Here is a 20566-nt window from a genome sequence, read left to right on the forward strand (position 1 = left end):
AACACTTAATCAAGGAAAACTGTACTGGTCGGTGACATCCTTGTAACTTGTGGAGTATTACAACTGTGTTTGTAATTGTGAGATTATACAGAACAAACAGGGCTGAGACACTTTCAGCACCGGTGTAAGGTACTACCTCCATCCAAGTGTATAAGGCATGCACGTAGTTCTAGGTTATCAGTTTAACTAGCTAAATATGTATTATATGTGATAAAAATTATATATTCAGAAACTACATCTTTACATGAATCTAATGATATATTATTTGTTACATATAATATATATTTAAATAGTTAAATTAACGACCTAGAACTACGCGCATGCCCTATACACTTGGACGGAGGGAGTATGCAAAACTAAACTGAAGGAGCGTATTACAGATGTTCATTCAGGTTCAGAGGGAACCATTTAGGCCCTGTTCGGGATGAAGGATTTTTTGGAGGAATCGTACAACTTTCCTATATTTTCCTTCCGAGGCGTTCGGGACAAAGGAAAGAGCGCTACACTTCCCTTAGGAAAGGCAACTTTCCAGCGATTTTCACGGGAAACAAAAAATCTACCCAGACCTAATGGAAAGGCAAAGGAAATAGAGTCTCAGCCGCTCCTCTCTCTCAGCACTCCCGCCTCCTCTCTCTCAGCACTCCCGCCACTCCCCCCAAATCCCCCATGGAGAAGAAGGAACCCTAGTCTACTTTGGCGCGAAATCTACATGGAGAATCAGCGGAGCACTGTCGGCTGGCGAATCCACCCTCCTCCACCTCCTCATCTCCTCCCTCCATCCACACAAGGCCATGACGACCAAAAAATTGGGGGAAGTCAGGAAATCTCCCTAGAAGGTAAGCATCCAAATCTTTTCGATTTATTCTCCTAAAACTTTACTAGTACTTGTTGATTTCTTCTCCTAAAAAATATTTCTACTTCAGATTTTATAGGCTTGTAAAAAATGAGAATAGGTCACACAGATTCAGAATGTCTATTAGATGCATATAAACGAATAGAGATTATTTCTTGTGTGTTTAAGTTGTTACAGAGAGAAAGATCTATTTCTACTTGTTCATGTACGATATATGCTAGCAGGAAGTGTTGCTAGCCTGCTAGGTGAGTTCCTGTATAGTACTTCCGTGGTGTTGCTCTCAATAAATCAGAAAGTTTAGGACTTGTGTGGACTGAACTTTCTGGTAACATATGCTACAGAATAAGAAAGGCTTGGCTGTGTGCTTGTAGTAAAGAAATAAAACTGAATCGAGGTATTTTTAGGATTAGGGAATAGACCTAATATGCACAATATTAAAAAAGCGTTGACCTATAAAGCTGCACTTTTCATATTGCTAGGTACCTCTAAGAATTCTGGTAGAGCCAAGTGGAATCATCAAATGAAGGCATATCTCATTGAACTCCTAAGAGACCACGATGTTCCCAAATACCGGACACAAAATGCATGGAGTAAAGAGGCCTGGACAAGTATTGTTGGTAAATTCAATCAAAGATTTGATTTATCCTTCACGGTAATTCAAGTGAAGCAAAAGGAGCAGGATCTAAAGAGAGATTTCAAAGCTATAAAAGACTTAATATCTGAAAGTGGTTTTGGCTGGGATCATGATAGAAAGATGGTGGTGGCTCCAGATAATGTTTGGGCTGCACTAGAGGCACGCAAAAACAAGGACGCCCTCACGTGGCGAGGAAGGTCATTTCCATACTATGAAGATCTTTTCGCTCTATATGATGGTGAGCATTAAATCATTGACTTAATTGGCCCAGATTATTTTTGGCTGATTCTTATAACTGTTCTTTTTCTTTTACATAATTCATATAGGACGCTATGCTCAGGGAAGGAGTTGTCATGGCATGGATTATTATGCGAACAAAGCAACACAACCCTCACAGTTTCCAGCATCACATTCACCACAATTGCGAGGGCTAGAGGCGCATTTGCACACACCTACACCAACGATACATGCTCCTGGTGATTCATCCATGCAATTTCACATTGAAGAGGATAGTGAAAACACAAAATGGCTTTCTAGCAATAATACATTCAGTCAAGTGGAGGTAAACTCGACCCAAGGAAATGACTTGACATTACATACTCCACAAGTTGAAGCAATACCAATTTCTTCACAACACGTTGGACAAACCTTGCATGAAAATCCACAAGTTGCACATCGCAATCCTCGACCATCTAGCTCAGGTCCTGAGGCTAATAGCACGAGGAGGGCGAAAAAGCAAAAGACGACCAGTATTGATGATTTCCATGAGAGATACCTGAAACTCAGAAGGGAAGAAATAGATAGGTATGCAGCCATTGAGGAGAGGAAATTAAAGGACCCTTTCAGCATCAAGAAATGCTTCAAAGCACTTGAAAGGTTGGAGGGTCTATCGATGGCAGATATGCTAAAAGCAGCAGACATCTTCGCCGCCAACAAGGAGAACAGAGAAGTATTTCTATCATTTTCAAGTAACGCATTAAGGTTAGGTTGGTTGATTGGAAAAGTTCAGAATACCTAATATTTCGTACTAGGGAAGGTCTAGCTTAAAATTGAGATATATTTTGTACATGTGCATCTCTGGACACATGGTTATGATCCTTTTGTCATAGTTAATTTATAGTAGGTTGTGTATGTGCATTACTGGGCACATGTTTATGGAAGTGGCAAACTCATTCAACTTTTTATGTAATATTAAATGGATCTTAAATCAATGCTTGTTTGATGTGTTTGGATAAAATAATCATATTAAGTGAGTGGGGTACAGTACAACCAAATAATTACATAACTTAAGAGAAAATTACACAATACATATGCTTATCTTCTAGCAATGTAATCTGCCCACATTTGCATTGCCATGGCATCTCGCATCTCATTTCCAGCTTGTCTCAAGTTGTTAAATAAAATCACATCCTTTTTGTATTTGGCATCACCATCTGGTACATCCTTCATATTGCTTTCATTAATATCCATTGTAGCTCTGTCAGGCAGTGTCATATCTCCATTATGTAGCATTATGAAATTGTGCAATACACAACAAGCTACTACAGTATCAACTTGTGTGTCAATATCAAACATTGTAGCTGCCTTTAGTATGGGATACCTTGCTTCCAGTATGCCAATAATTCTTTCGACATGATTTCGTAGTTGAGCATGTCGAAGGTTAAATAACTCCTTGTAGCACTGTGGCCTTTGCTGAACTCTTCCTTGCTCTTGTAAATGATATCTAGTTCCTCGGTATGGAGCAATGAATTGGGGTGTATTTGCATAACCCGCATCTACAAGATAAAATTTTCCAGGTGGTACATTGAATCCATGGTCTAGTGCATCTTGCAAAACCCTTGCATCTGATGCAGATCCTTCCCATCCAGCATGTACATGCACAAACTTCATGTCAAAGTCACATGCAACCATTACATTTTGTGAAAGACCTTGTTTTCTATTTCTGTATGGATCTTGTTGCCCAGGAGGAATAGTCATGGGAAAGTGAGTACCATCAATAGCTCCAATACAGTTCTGTTGATTTAATTCTACAGTTAGATATATAAATGTAAGCTAGATTTACACTACCAATTCAGCATGATAGGACTTGAAAACAATACCTGAAAATATGAAAACTTTTGTTGCCTTAATATGGGATGCTGGTATATAGAAGGTTGTATGTAGTTGCATGTGAGTCGAGTAATCGCGTTGAGCACGGCATGGAAATAAGTACTAACTGAATCCGCACCGTGCTGGAATCTGTCTTGCAATGTTCTGTTGGTTGCATTCTTTGATATTGCATATAAAAATATGGCTACTTGCTCTTGCACAGAGATATACCTTGCATCCTGGAGAAGGTGCTTTTCATACAGTTTTTGCACTAAAACTTGAAAGATTGATCTCTCCATGTGAAACCGCCATTCACATAGAACCTCGTGGCCGGTAAGAGCTTCATACACGTAAGCAGCTCCATTCAGGATGGATGTATGTATCGCTCTCCTCTCAGATGATTGGGATGAGCTACCTCGTAATGTAGGGAGTATGAAATGTACAAAATCATCTTCGTTTCTTGACCGTCGGCTGTAGTTTTGATCCATTGAGCTTCAGGAATGAATGAATTTTGGGGTTAGAGGAATGAATGGATTGCCGCTACAAGAGTGGACTATGGGTTCCTAGAGAAGTTCTTACAAGAGAGGAGAAGAAATGACAAGCAAGTGGTTGGTAATGCATTGTGTGTGTTTATATAGCAAGAGAAAGAAGAAGCAACGGCTAGACAAATCAACGGCAAGAATACAATGCCCAGGCACATAACGGCTAGTTCTGTTTCCTAGAGAAGTGTGCAGATTCCAAAAAAAAATCCTTTGTTCAGAACACCCATCAAATTTCCATTCCTCTTTTTGTAAGCCTGTAGGTTTCAGTTTACACTCCATCCCATACCTATGCATGTTTCTTTTCCTCTGTTTTGTGAACCCACGTCCCGAACAGGGCCTTAAGCTACAAAGTCGAAGCAATTAAGAACACAGTAGTACTAGCTAAAACCGAAAGGGCATTTCAAATGTTTGAGATAGGGCAATGTTCTCTTCATACTCCTAGCTGTAACCAGTGTTCAGGATACTCTATAGTGTATCCAAGCAAAGCAATGCCCGGTCCATTGGGAGCATAACATCACGCAAACAACGGGTCAATAGCTCTTGTGCGACGTCTTTCCTGGAAATTGGATCGAATGCGACGTTGTTCGACAGAATGGCTCGGCAGCGACACTTTTGAGCAAGTAAATAGCTCATGTGCGACATGGCCCTTAAGCTGAACTGATATCCTCATTAGCTGTTATGGGTTGGACCCACAATGTATCCACGTAAGCGCGGGACCCACCACTTGTCCAGTAAGCGCGGGACCTACCTCGTCGCGGCTAGAAGCGATTCCGCCCGTGCCCGTCCGTTCGCCGCCGCCCATTGCTTTCCCCTTTCCCCATTCTTCTTCTCCCTCGGGTCTCCGGCGACCTAGTGCAGATGTCCACCTCCTCCGCCACGCAATCAAACTGGCGTCAGTATGGTTCAGTGATGCTCACAAAGTGTCCTAACTGCCCACGCCCAGAGCCTCTCAAACGGTTGGTGACTAAGGCGGATGAGAATGGCAATCTTGGGCGGGAGTTTGTGAAATGCTTGAGCAAACCAATGGCACGAAGAGATGGCAAGGTTAGATCTCGGTTCTAAGCCCGTTCTTTCACTGTTGTTTGCTTTGATTTCTTCATATTTTGTTTTTTCTCCTCGAATTTGAGATTTAGGGTTCATTTTGTGGTTTGCAGATCCTGAAGAAATGCACACATTTCGAGTGGATTGATGAATATGTTTAGAGGATTAAATCTGAGGGCTACATTGATTCTAGCGTGGCCACAACCTGGGAGCTCAATTTGGGCGGGGTGCCGCAGATGGAGAATTGGGGGAGCTCGGACAGAGGGGTGGGCAGAGTTGTGCCGATGGCGAGGTACTTGGAGTCTGAACTGACCGATGAACTGAAGAAGATAAAGAAAAATCAAAGGGAGATGATCGATTTGCAGAAGCAAGCAAATATCATGGCAGTGTTTTTTTATTGCTGTGTCATTGCTCTGTTTATGTTTTACTTGCTATTCATCGTCATTAGAGGGGGCATTTAGGTCTGTCCAGTGTAGATGATGTGATCTGTGCGCCATGACAAGTTCATGTATCTTAAATGAATCAGCAGTTTGGAACACAAATTATTCAGTTTTCATGTTGTGTTTTCTCTGTTTTTTGTTCTTCAGTTAACAAAGTACACACCCAAATTCAGTTTGCAGTAAAAAAACAAAATTGGGTTGTCGAGTGCGAGACCAAACAAAGTTCAGTTTCAGTACAAAAAAAATATTCGTGGGCTGGCGAATAGATGTTGGGCCCAAAATAAAAACGACGGATTATAACCAGGCCCAAAGGTGTAATTTACAAAAGGTACTACTGATTTCAATAGGAATAACCAGGCCCAAAATTATTTGACTAGTCATGTATGATTTTCAATAGGAAATAAAAACGACGGATTATATACAACAATCCAAGTTCATTTATCTTAACAGGGTTTAACATGTAATCTGATTTGTATTATTTACAAACATGGCCTAAGCTCCCTGCAAGATACAAGTGTAAAATCTACAGAGCTAGTACTACACGGGGCAACTACACGTGAGGAACGTCGGGCACGTCTTCTGACTGCTCCTTTTCTGGGGCTTACTGGCTGCAGAATCGCTTGTGATGCGTGGAACAGTGGCTGGAACAGGTTCTGGCTGCTTCTTTTCTGGCCCTTACTCGCTGCAGAATCGCCTGTTCTGGCTGGAACGGGCCCGGCTAGAACAGGTTCTGGCTGCTTCTTTTCTGGCCCGCCCCTTGGTCGCTGCGGCTGCGCTCCATTGCCCCCCCCCTCCATTGCTGACTTGCTGCTCCTGGGTCAACCAAACGAGAGATTAGTTCCTGGTGAATGGTGACAAGATAAACACACAACCATGAATGGTGACAAGAAAGGATCAGCCCAATACCTGGTGCACTGCGTCACTGATAAATATATAAACTGACAGATAAACACATAGATGTGCACAACATAGATAAGATATAAACGGGGCCGATATAAACACGGGCATCACATAAACTGGCACAACAATACGTAGGGCACAACAGTACGGGCGATTACAATAAACTTACAGATAAGATAGTGTTTAACATTACAGATACGATAGATAATAAAGATTAAACTACGATAAACCCGGCATGGAGGGGCGACGGGCGCGCGTCTTCACTCCTCGTCGTCGGCCGGCGGGAGGTTGTAGGGGAGGGTGTGCATGGCGTGCTCGTTGGGCTAGATGTTGTCGAGGTCGGTGAAGATGTTGTAGGTGGTGAAGCAGATGAACTCGCACCCCCCAAACCAGACACGGCCGAGGAGGTGATATGCGTCGTAGGGGTTGCGGAAGCGCACGATCATGCCCGTTCCTCCCATGCGAGACTCGTCGATGGTGAACATCTGGGGAGTTCCCACAGGGAGGTGGCGATAGAGGGCGCGAAGGAAGAGCCCCGCAAAGTCCCGTCCACCCCGCCAGCGCGACATGGCCCAGACCCGGAGCTGGTTCTCCACGACGACCCCAGCGGGGTACATCCTTTCCGGCCTGGTGCCGGGCGCTTGGAACGTCGGGCCGTGGAACTCCATGCCGGGGCTTGCGGTTGCTTGGATGTGATGCGAGGGGGGGCTGGGGAGAAGGAGGGCAAGGAGGAAGATGAAGATGTGCACGGGGGCAGAGGAGGGTTAAATAGCAGGTTTTGGGCTGCGTCGGTTGCGGTTCGTCGATTCAGTTGCAACAATTAATGGATGCCGCCCATTTGCGTTTGCCTATTGGATCAAAGGATGCGTCGCCGATTCACACACTGCGTCGAGGACTGCGTCGAGCACGCCCGCCGTTCAGACTTTCGTCGGTGCACCGCGTCGAGCACGCCCCTCATATTCAGAGCCCATTCAGACTGCGGTCCTCGATGCGCTGCTAATGGCTCTGATGCGACGCGTGCATGCATGCAGAAAAACCGACGCGTGTCATGCAACAAAGAAGCACACGAAGTCAGAGGCGCGTACGCCACATCCATGCACCGATTCATTTCCAATCGTCGGATCTTCACCGAACTGACTAGATCCAACGGACAGGCCCTCACTCGGGCCCTCGATCCAAACCCCCGCTGGCCAGCTAATCAGCACACGCGGATCACGGGCGGATCACAAACATGGCGGGGTCAGATCCAACCGCTCACTCAGCAATGATCGACGGCTATAAACATGGCGGGGTTTCGGATGTGGTTTCCGGGGTTATGAGGTTTAGGGTTGCAGCGAGCTAGGGTTGAGCACAAAAAATTAAAAAAAAAAATCAAAAAAATATGAAACTTTCTCCCACTGTCTACTGATGCAACCACGTTGGTATAAAAAAATTGATTCATGTTATATCCATGTTTAAATGAAAAAGATTCACACAATTCATGTTATTGATGGAATGATCTAGGGTAGAGCATACGTAATTCAAAAAAAATTCAAAAAATACAAAACCAGCGCACATTGTGTACTTATTCAACTAAGTTGCTATAAAAAATGGAAACTTGTTATATGCAAAGTTTAAAACCAAAATTCACACGTTCACGATATCGACGAAATGAGCTAGGGTTGAACATAATTAATTAAAAAATATATAAAAGCCAACACACATTGTCATTTTACATCACATACTTAGTAAACAAAAATATAAACTTTGATTTTGAGTCGGTCAACGTTTTTGTGAAAAAGTTGACTATTTTTCAAATGAGCACAAATAATTCAAAAAAAAATCAAAACTTGTGCCCATAGTCCTATTGTGTTGCATAGCAATCAAAAAAAATAAACATGGTTTATATACAATTGCAGGAAAATGCCTTCAAGAAGATGGTATTTTGTTACAATGTACAATGTACTATGGAGGGGTTTAGGATGGGGTTTTCGGGGTTTAGCGTTGCAGTGAGCTAGGGTTGAGCACAAAAAATTTAAAAAAAATCAAAAAAATATGAAACTTTCTCCCACTGTCTACTGATGCAACTACGTTGGTATAAAAAAATTGATTCATGTTATATCCATGTTTAAATGAAAAAGATTCACACAATTCATGTTATTGATGGAATGATCTAGGGTAGAGCATACGTAATTCAAAAAAAATAATACAAAACCAGCGCACATTGTGTACTTATTTAACTGAGTTGCTATAAAAAAATGAAAACTTGTTATATGCAAAGTTTAAAACCAAAATTCACACGTTCACGATATCGACGAAATGAGCTAGGGTTGAACATAATTAATTCAAAAAAAACAAAAAAAATATAAAACCAGCACACATTGTCATTTTACATCACATACTTAGCAAACAAAAATATAAACTTTGATTTTGAGTCGGTCAACGTTTTTGTGAAAAAGTTTACTATTTTTCAAATGAGCACAAATAATTCAAAAAAAAAATCAAAAAAAAATCAAAACTTGTGCCCATAGTCGTATTATGTTGCATAGCAACCAAAAATATATATAAACATGGTTTATATACATTTGCAGGGAAATGCCTTTAAGAAGATGGTGTTTACCCTACCTTATGAGGTCGTTTGTCACACATTTTTCATGACTATGGCTCTAACTTAACAAAAGAGCTTAGAATGATGACATAACAACCATATTTGAGTTGTTGTGGTAGCATTGAAACATCATACCCGAGTCAAAAGTTCAACTTACTTCAAATTTGAATTTAAACCGAAATTTTTATTTTTCATCAAATTTGAAATTCAGTTTGAAAACAATAATAATCAAACAAGTTTTGATGGAAACATGTGGGTACATAGTGCCCAACAAATTTTATTACATGCCATAAATTTCAAATGATCAACAGTTCTATCTCTTCCGACCACGCCGTGTACCCTTCTTCGCCTTGGCATTTCTTGATTTTGGTTGTACTGCACACACAAGTTCACTGATCATCTTAGTTTTCTTCACTCGACTCGATGCTATCGCCTTATGAAACTCGATATCAGCTTCGGTTTCGACAGTTTCGACAGTGTGCACAACTTCAGTTTCAGTTTCGACAGTGTGCACAACTTCAGTTTCGACCGTGTGCACAACTTCAGTTTCGACAGTTTCGACAGTGTGCAGAGCTTCAATTTCGTCACTTGCAGCACCAAACTGTTCCATCCACTGACTTGTTTGCCTTCTGCTGCCACTCACTCTTGCTCTTTTTGTTGGCCAACACTGTTCAACAACAATAGGCTGACTTGGAAGCTTCCTCCTGAAAACAACAAAGCATGCCACATATTTATAATTTAAACAAAATCAGAATATGAACAAACACAAATAAACAAGCACATACTTTCTCGGATTAGGAGGAGAGAAAATGCATAGTCTGGATCCCTCTATGTGCCCAAGTATTTGGCACCTTTTGCATCTGTTTTTCTTACCCTTTTGAGCCCTTTTTGGCTTTGCATCTTTCTTGTCCTTCTTGCCCTTCTTACTACTCCCACCTTTTTCAAGCCATGCTTTGAATCTACTTTGTTTAGGTCTGCATGCCTTTCTTTTTGTTAGAGGAGGACACATGGAATATTCAAGCGGCACTTCTGGCCACTGTTCCTGATCTGTAAGAGGTGGAATTGGAGTTGCATATGCAGCTCTGAATTTTGCTACCGAATAATACTCATGCAGATATGGATGCATAATTATATTTGGTTAGCCGGCTAAGAATAGAATGGCATGATCACATGGTTTACTAGTGGCCTGCCATTCGAGGCAACTGCAATCATGCAATTCAGTGTTAACAACATGCCTCCTTCCAGTCTTGTTATCTCTAACTTCAGCACCCCACAGTGATGATTTTTCAACAAACAAATGTGTAAGACCTCTGCTTCTCTTGACCACCTGTTGCACCACTGCTGGAAGTTTATCACCTTGCAGACAATCAGCAATCTTTTTTCTCAATTCCCACAGCCGCATGAGCATGATCCTGATTTGATCAACCATGTCAAGCACACGCAAATCTTTTAGCTGCTTCACCTTGTTGTTGAAACTTTCTGCCAAATTGTTGTTGATATGGTCACACTTGATGGCAGTGTTGAATCCTGACCTGTACCATAATAAAGAATGGTAGGTGTTCAACCATGTACCAAATCCTCACATGTTGCCATTACCTTACTAAGATGATATGAATGTGTCTGTTTAGTGTAAGATCTTGCTGCTGGCCATATTCTCCCAAATTCATCTCCTCTGAATTTTTTGATCAAATTCATCCACAAATGGCCGAAGCACTCCCTTTGCTCAGCATGTGCGAACATATTTTTAACTGCATTTTCCAGACCTTTGCATGCATCTGTGTGTATTGCCAAAGGTGACACTGGCCCTAAGCATCTTTTCAACTGCATCATGAACCATGTCCATGAACCCTCTGTCTCTGACTGAAACAAGCCAATAGCAACTGGAAACATCCAGTTATGTCCATCTAGAGCATTACATGCTGCCAACTGACCATTCCACTTGCCTGTCAAAAATGATGAGTCTATGCTCAAATATGGACGACATCCTGCTTTGAAGCCATAAAAAAATTGGAGAAATAAACCTTGCCATCCTCTGATACCTCAGTATCTATCTCGACAACACTGCGAGGTGACCTTTTCTCCACCTCTGCTTTGAAATTGAAAAGCAGCCTAAATGTGTTTGCCCAATCACCATACAAATTCTTCATTGCCCTTTGTTTAGCCTTCCACACTGTGGTATACTGCAGTTTAATGGGGTACAACTTTTCCAAGTCTACTTGGAGTCTTTTTGCAGTAGTGTTGGGTGTTTTGGCCAAAATTGGAGTTATCTTTTCTGCAACCCAAAACTGTGATGTCATGCTTGATTTTTTGTGTGAACTTGTGAGACAAGTATGTTTATTAGGGATTTGGTTAACCCTGACAGTACTTCCATCAGGCTGCAGTCTAGCAGATATGTACCACTTGCAAGCCCTCCTACCACTACCATCAAAACCTCTGCACTTAGCATAAAACTTCTTTCTATCAGTCCAAACTGTCTTGGCATCAAACTGATGTCTGACTGCATAAGTCTTGAAAGACAACCTGAACTCATCCATGTTTGGCCACAACTTCCCCACTCGAATGACAGGGTTTTCCTTGTCATACACATGCACTAGCTCTTCATCATGTGCATCATCTACATCATCTGCAGCATCTTTCATTAATTGTTCATCTACATCACTCAATTCTCTGTCATCATTATCACTTGTATTAGCTTCATCCCTCTCCTCCTCATCTCTGTCATCGACTGGAATGCCAAATAGTTTGGCCATCTCAGTGTCAGCAATTGGTGCAATGACCAAATCAGTAGGCTCCTCTAACTCAACTGCATTCTAATCAACAACATTAACATTTCCCTCTTCTGCATGTGCATTAGCCCCATCGACTATTACTGTTAGATCCGTAATAATGGAAACGATATGCCTCTGCGAAGCCCAATCATCATCTGCCTTCTGCATAGCCAAGTGTGACGGCACATAACCTACCTTCGTGTCAATATTCAGATCAACGAGCTCAGCAAAAAATTCAGCCCTGAGGCTTGTCCAGCCCTCTTGCCTATCGATTTCAACAACAATATCTTCACCATCTTCAATTCTGACATACTCTTCTTTGAAATCATCATACCGCAATAGTGAAACCTCTTGCTCTGGACCCCAAAGCACAGTTTTCCCAATTTTCTCCACCAATTTCCTCACTGCCTTCTCTTCCATCGACTGTATCTCATTGGGATCAATTTCTGCACAATCAACCTCCCATTTCATAATTGTGTCTCTCTGGATGTTCTCAATGCTACCATCAACTAATTTTGCCGTCGATGGAAAGAAATTGATTGCAAATTCAAATGTTTCAGCAGCATTCCCTGTGTTATAGGCGGGCGGGCAGCGTGAGACAGAGCAAAGATTGCCTTCAATCGCACTCACAAATGGGCGGAAGGGAGGCGCATTACCTGTTCGAAGCTGAATCTGGCGGCTCCTTCTGGCAATTTCGGACAGTTCTAGTCAGTCAGTTTCACGAGATGCGGTCCTAATTAATTTGAGCCCAAATTAGGTAAGACATGACTTAACGCAAATTGGACTAGTTGACTAAGGTTTTATCGCATATGTGGCTGTGAGCTATTTTCTCACTGCAAACCGTCGCACGAGAGCTATTTCATCGAAAGATGTCGCACTGCTTTCAATTCCCAGGAAAGACGTCGCACAGGAGCTATTGGCCCGGCAAACAATTGCTGTTTCGACAGCGGCAGAACAGCATGAGATTTTGATCAATTGTGGACAGCGCCTCCTCGATGTTCTGGTGCGTTATTTAGGAATTGTAGGTGATGCAACCAATATTGCAGCCACGGTGTGGAAGCCTGAAGCCTTTCCTGAACCTGTAAGATCTGAAGACAAGACACGAAGTAACTTGTACTCCTGGTTCAGAGCATGGTTCGGACTTGCGGGGTTGCAGCATAGTTAGGCAAAGTAGAGATGCTTCGAACAGAATATGTGCACTGAACATCAAACATACCGGCCCTGTCATGCAACTGGTCAATAGACGCAACTGAAGACGATCACACTAGCGGACAAGCAGTTTTCAGGTACCATCTCAACTGCTCGATCGTTCGAGTTCAGAGGCAGCTAACCAGATTACTCATTACAAAAATTGACAGTCGAATGTTAATTCAGGACCAATTAAGAAATATGTAGAACATGATAGCTAAAACAGGCAAGAAATTCGACAATTTGGTGAAATTACGTTCAAGAAGAACGGCTAAAATACAGGCAAAAGCAGGCATTCAAGCACAGATGGATGAGAAGAGGAAGCCGACATTTTCATTTCCATTGCTGATGACAACAAGATGGTACCATCAGATTGGGGGGCAGAGCACATCCACCATGAGAAGAACAACTAAGGTTCAGTTCTGAAACACTAATAGCACGCACATTTCCCACGAACGAACGCAGCCTAATAAGGATGTAATTAACACACGACGACGACGAACAGAGGTTAGGACCTCTCGCCACGGATGCGGCGGGCGAGCTGAATGTCCTTTGGCATGATGGTGACGCGCTTGGCGTGGATGGCGCAGAGGTTGGTGTCCTCGAACAGCCCGACGAGGTAGGCCTCGGCGGCCTCCTGCAGGGCGGAAACGGCGGAGGACTGGAAGCGGAGGTCGGTCTTGAAGTCCTGGGCGATCTCCCGGACGAGGCGCTGGAAGGGGAGCTTGCGGATGAGCAGCTCGGTGCTCTTCTGGTACTTGCGGATCTCCCGGAGCGCGACGGTGCCGGGGCGGAAGCGGTGGGGCTTCTTGACGCCGCCGGTGGCCGGGGCGGACTTGCGGGCGGCCTTGGTGGCCAGCTGCTTCCTCGGCGCCTTGCCGCCGGTGGACTTCCTCGCCGTCTGCTTCGTGCGGGCCATGTCGTCGGTGCGCCGGGAGGAGGAGAAGGTCGGAGGTTAGGGCAGGGAGATTGGATTGGAGAAGTGAGGAAGAAGGGTATGGGACGGTGTTAAATAATACTCCTCCGGGGAGCGGGCGGGCGATTGGAGCTGGGCGCGCGCGTGGGTTTTGGTTTTCCGGAACGGACTGTGGAGCGTTGGACGTGTGGTTCGTGGACGGTTAGGATCTGATTTCGAGAGGGTGATCCGTGGGGAGGTGGTTCGCGCGTTTTGATTGGTTTATTTGGTTGGAGATGATTCATGAGGACCGTGGAGGTGAGACGCGACTGGACTGCTGTTGCTGATTGTACTAGTAGTTTTTTTTTTCTCCATTGCATGTGTTTTAAGGAAATTTTGCGTGAATTTTTTTCTTATTTTAAAGGATGCCGATTTGTAGTGTTGGCCGGAGACGAAACGAACGAGTTAGGACTGCTAAGAGCATCTCTAAAATAGGCATGCGTTAAAAAAGTATTTAAAGCGTTGGAATAATCAATTTTTACGAGCCGCCGAGCGCTAGTTTCAGCTACCGCTGCAAACAATTGCGCGCGCGAACAGCCCACGTTTGTAATATGTTCATTTTAAAGACAATATAATAATATTTCAAACATCAAAATAAGACATAGCATAGCATAGCAGCCGGCGCAACAAGCGAGCTCATCGACGCTTCGGTCGAGGTCGCATCCACACACCCTGCAAATTTCTTCTTCGGTCGTAGAGGAGTCGTCCGCCACTTTGTTCTTCTTCCTGTACACCTTGCCCGTCTTCGCCACCGCCGCATTTGGGAGCTTCGAGAGGGGGGCACGTGGCTTCACGGAGAGCGCCGCGCGGGACGCCACCCGCCCGCGAGGTCGTCTGTGACGTCATGAAGAGGCCGCGCGCGAGGCCGGTGCTTGGAGGAGCACCGGCGAAGGCGAAGCCAAAGCTCCCCGTGCTATGGTTTGCGTCGCCGGCGACGGCGGCGAAGGGGTCGCAGGTGTAAGAAGGGGTGAGGAGGATGTCGGCGTGACAGACCATCACGCGAATTCGCCGACGGCGGCGCATCGGGGCGAAAGCGGTGCGGCCAAAGAGGGTGCGGCATGTGCGCTCGAGTGTGAAGCGTGCGGGAGCGAGCGAGCGATGTCGTTTCGCCCCGTGCACCGAGCCATTTACGTCCCGCGCGTGTTTTTTGCGCCTTCGCTCGAGCGTCCGGAACGGGTGCGCGTGCGCATGAAACTGCATTTTTCCAGCACGGCGCTTATATCGCACGGTTGTTGGAGATGCTCTAAAGAAAAGGTGTGGTCGTTTGTTCTTTGCCGTCCACGCATCCTATATATTAAAAAAGTTAGGACTTTGCTAGAAATCTAACGTTCGATCATGGCAGATATAAGATTTTTCATGTCAAGTTATGTTCTTCAAGAATGACAAATTTAGTTAGCGACAAATTTATTTCCGTTTATTTTTCCTTGAAAACATTTTTATGCTTGCAAATTAATATTAACATCATCGCGTTAATATAATTTGTCATAGAAAAACATTAGATTTACCATTCCTAGAAATCTAACGACGGGTTTTTAGTGTTTTATTGTTGCACGTAATTGTTGTAGCCAAAAAGGATGACTAAGTGCCTTCTATTAGATTTTATGGGTATCGGCTCGGTTTACAAACCTTGCATATCGGCCCATTTAAAATTATGAAAACTTAAAGGCCCATTTCAATTGCATAGTAAGTGTGTCCGTTTAGTGTCATTGTCCTGATTGGATTGGCGTTTTTGAGAGTTATACACTTGTAAAATATATAAACCTTCATCGACCGCTTTTTTTTTAGTTAAGTGTGACCGGTATTATACACCTATAAAATAAATACAGGTGTATAAAAATACATCAGAACCAAGCAGACCCTTAGTAGAGTGGAGAAAACACCAATATAAAGGGTCAATTGTTCTAAAGTAGCTTCTTGTAACATGCTTTATCTAGAGAGTTCTTTCATCATATGCGAGATGCATCTCTTCATTTTTCTGGTGCGTCCACTCAATGTAGAGGAGATACATAGGTGTGATCCAAATAAGCATGCAATTGTACTCTCCGGTTGTATACTGGAGTGTAGAGACGGAGGCTCACACCTATCAAGTTCAAATTGATGTTCAATAAGCTTGTTGTTACATACTACAATTGGTGTTGCATTGAAACGCCGCCGAGGCTGCAATGAAGTTCGATCGGAGTTGAAGGATAAATAAATAGTATTATACATATAAATAGTTTTTTATAAACAAGGTCAAAGTTTGCAGATTTTGAATTTTCAAAAAATCTATATATACTCATTATGGAACGGTGGCAGTATTATACGAGGTGTGATCCAAATAAGCATGCAATTGGTGTTGCATTGAAACGCCGCCGAGGCTGCAATGGAGCTCGGTCGGAGTTGCAATGGACCTTCACTCGAGCCATTGGTGTTGCGTTGGAGCTCTGTCGGGGCTGCAATGGAGCTCACCAGACGTCCCCGGTGTTGCGTTGGAGCTCTGCTGGAGCTACAATGGCGATACGTTAAAGCTGTCGCACTCGTTGTTGTCGTGCTGTTCTTGTGATCCAACGGACATTAACACGCTAATCGTACAGTTGGCTAGGCGGATGATTTCCATCTGTGTGATTCGTAGCAACGAACTATATGTTTGGCATTCTAGATGTAAAAATATTCTCCACGACCTTGGTCACGTGTGTGAGGTTTTAACCGTTTTAAAAATATACACTACATTGTGAAATGGAGGGAGTGGTTAATTGAGGAATGGGAGGACGTACACATTAACATTTCTGGGGACTATAGTTTATCACATAAGTGCAAACCGTAAGCGGGCTAAAGATAAGCAGTGTATTATTCTCTTAAGGCTCATTTAAGAGCATAGCAGAAATATCAACTATATTACTGTCGAACTAAAATCTAACTAAGAGAAACACGAAAGCAATGGTTAAGCATAAAACATCAAGGGATGAGTACATAAGGTACACAACGGGTTCATATATATTCTGGTGTGGAGATGCATTGTAGCTACTCCTGATTCCTAATAGGTCTCAACAATGATTGCCGAAAATATCTACAACATCATGTTTTACTTAAAACATTAAGTCATCAGACTTCAGGGTTGTTAGAATCTTCAATAGACTCCTTTCGTGCCGCATTCACAAATCCTTCACAGATTAGAGAGTGACAAGGCACAAGTATTTATACTCTATAGAGGTGTGTTACTTTACCCATGAGCTATTTGTTGCGGAACATCGCATGGAAAATATAAAATTTCCTACGCTCATCAAGACCACTCTATGAAGATCAACATCTACGAGAGGGGGAATGTATTTACATACCCTTGTAGATCGCTAAGTGGAAGCGTATATAAGCGGTTGATGTAGCCGTACGTCTTCACGATCCAATCGTGATCCGTCCCGATCTAGCGCCGAACGGACGACACCGTCGTGTTCAGCACATGTGCGTCTCGATGACATCTGCGCCTCCTCGATACAGCAAGCGAGGGCGGAGAAGTGGATGGGATCTCGACCAGCAGGATGGCATGGTGGAGGTGGTGGTGGAGCAGTACCATTAGGGCTTCACCAAGCGCCTCCGAAAACCGCGAACGAGGAAGAACGGGAGAGACGGGAGGGAGAGGGTTGCCTCAAGGGAGAGGACTTGTTATGTTCAACCCTCGTCTCCCCTCCACTATTTATAGGAGGCAAGGGGCAGTAGGGGGGCTCAGCACTAACCCCTCCTCCAAGGGAGGGGCCGGTGGCCAAGAGGGAGGAGTCCTCCCACCCCAAGGTACCTCCTAGGTGCCTTCCCCTTTAGGGTTTCCTACGCCCTAACCGCATGGGCCCTTGGGGGCTGGCCCAAACAGGCTTGTACGCTCCCTTATAGCCATGGACATCATATGGGTTGGAGGGCCCTTTCCACACTCCTCAAGAGCCCCCTGGAACCTTCCACAAGCTTTCTGGTACAATACCGATAAAACACGAAACTTTTCCGGTAGCCAAAATATGACTTCGCATATGTAAATCTTTACCTTCGGATCATTCTGAAGCTCCTCTGATGTCGAGGATCTCATCTGGGACCCCTAACAACATTCGGTCACCAAAATACATATCCCAATACTACTCTAGCACCACCGAGCATTAATGTCACGCCCAAGATGCGACTCTATCCTCAATTTGGCACGAAGGCCTCGTCAGGGATAGAAGCGCATCTCGTCGTGCCGCAAGAATGGATATCGTTACAAATACATGTACTGAATATATATATATATATATATATATATATATATATATATATATATATATAGAATTGGCTTACACTCGCCACAAGCTACATTAGAGTCACATCAGTACATTACATATTCGTCAAGAGTAAGAGCAGGGTCCGACTACGGACGAAAACAAACGACAAAAGAAGAACGACGTCCATCCTTGCTATCCCAGGATGCCGGCCTGGAACCCATCCTAGATCGATGAAGAAGAAGAAGAAGAAGCAACTCCAAATGAACAATCAACGCGCTCGCGTCAAGTAACCTTTACCTGTACCTGCAACTGGTGTTGTAGTAATCTGTGAGCCACAGGGGACTCAACAATCTCATTTCCAAAGGAATCAAGACTAGCAAAGCTTAATGCGTGAAGGAATGGTTAAGTGGTGAGGTTGCAGCAGCGGCTAAGCATATATTTGGTGGCTAAACTTACGCGTACAAGAAATAAGAGGGGGAAGATCTACGCATAACGGACGTGAACTACTCATGATCAAATGAATGATCCTGAACACCTACCTACGTCAGACATAACCCCACCGTGTCCTCGATCGGAGAAAGAACTCACGAAAGAGACAGTCACGGTTACGCACACAGTTGGCATATTTAATTGAGTTAACTTCAAGTTATCTAGAACCAGTGTTCAACAAAGTTTCCACGTTGCCACATAACTGCGGGCACGGCTTTCCGAAAGATTTAACCCTGCAGGGGTGCTCCAAATAGTCCATCACAAATTACCACAAGCCGCATAGAAATCCCCAATCATGAAGCTCGCGATCCCGTCGGATTCCCTAGTGGAAAACCTCAACTCTGAGATTATCCAAAGCATCACCGGAATCCCGATGCACAAGATATTTCGTCAAAGGTAAAACTAATCCAGCAAGGCCGCCCGACGTGTCGACGATCCCGATAGGAGTCGCGTACCTCGTTCTCACGACATGACGGATGGGTCACACTAGGAGATACCAAACCTCGGGTTGCCCCGCGGTGGCCCCGTAGTCTGCCAGTTTGGACCAACACTCATGAGGAGCACTGGCCCGGGGGTTGATTAAATTAGTCCGCAGGTGCCGGCGGGTCCCTATGCATTATTATTAGGTTATTAGGCAAATGTAGTACCAAAGTTGGGCCTTGCCAGACCAGTCTTAATCTAAAACGAATTATCAAGGGGGTCCCCATAACAACCCCGATCGTGATAGGAGCGCTCAATTATGGAACATAACACCGGTAGCCGAAAACTAAGGGGGCAAAGGTGGAACAAAACACCAGGCTAGAAAGGTCGAGCCTTCCACCTTTTACCAAGTATATAGGTGCATTAAATTAAATATCAATTAATATGGTGATATGACAAGGAACCCATGTAATCACATGGAAGCAACTGCACCTGCAACTAGCAAGGCTACACACGGTTAAGCAAGCGGTAACATAGCCAATCAGTGGTTTGCTAGGTCGAACAGGTTGAAGGTTATCATGGCATTGTTGAGAGGCTGATATTTAACATGTGGTAGGCAACGAGACATAATCAATAGAAGCGATAAAACTAGCATGGCAATGATAGTAATGGTATCTGGGGAAATGGTCATCTTGCCCGAGATCCCGCTTGGAAGAAGAATACCTCCGTGAAGCAGACGAACCGACGTAGTCGAACGGGTCCTCACAATCCGACACGCTTGCGGAACTCTATCGAGATGAAGCAAACCGGAAACACAAATCAACACACGGAATTCACCACACGATGCACAACACCAATGATGCATGAGCAGCTGAATACATGCAAGTCACGGCATGACAATTCACACAAACATACACTACATGTTAAGTGAAGTTCAATATGCAACGAGTTGCATACTGACGAAACTCCACGTTAATTTATTTAGTTCTATCCCGATTAGATACACGACAATATTAAATGTGGTTAAACATGGCAAGAGGTGAAGCACAATTAAACTACCTATCTAGGCATTTTAAATGAGGTCGGAAATGACATATAGCACCTCCGAAATGACCTCACATGTTAATTTACAATTCTGTCCAGATCTGAACTAACACATTTAATTGGTCGTTAAACAGCAAAACAAATAGGTCACGTGATTCTACGTGTCACTTCAAGCAATCTACACATAGAGAACATCTCCAACGGAGCTACGGATCAAAAGATACGGACACCGCAAGATATGATGGCATGAGTGCAATATGTGTGCAACGACGGTCACGAGCACTTCAAAACATACAACCAGCAAGAGAAAATGAAACTACACGAGATTCTAAGCAATTTTCATGTAGGACACGATCAAATCGGAGCTACGGTTCAACAACTACGAGCAAAACAAGAAAACACT

General features: G+C 43.8%; 1 protein-coding gene across 1 annotated transcript; it reads right to left on the reverse strand.

Annotated features, from left to right (window-relative positions):
- Positions 1 to 13354: 13354 nt before the first annotated feature.
- On the reverse strand, positions 13355 to 14007 carry LOC123424186 (histone H3.2-like). Its single transcript, XM_045107943.1, has one exon. The coding sequence runs from the start codon at positions 13958 to 13960 to the stop codon at positions 13550 to 13552; it is 411 nt and encodes a 136-aa protein (XP_044963878.1). The 5' UTR covers positions 13961 to 14007; the 3' UTR covers positions 13355 to 13549.
- Between the last annotated feature and the right edge of the window lie 6559 nt (positions 14008 to 20566).

Source organism: Hordeum vulgare, chromosome 1H (genome assembly GCF_904849725.1).
Source record: "Hordeum vulgare subsp. vulgare chromosome 1H, MorexV3_pseudomolecules_assembly, whole genome shotgun sequence".
NCBI classification, from domain to species: Eukaryota; Viridiplantae; Streptophyta; class Magnoliopsida; order Poales; family Poaceae; genus Hordeum; species Hordeum vulgare.

Bases quoted from the DNA above. Each gene is read 5' to 3' on its own strand.
- LOC123424186 (XM_045107943.1), bottom strand. From the start codon at position 13,960: ATGGCCCGCACGAAGCAGACGGCGAGGAAGTCCACCGGCGGCAAGGCG.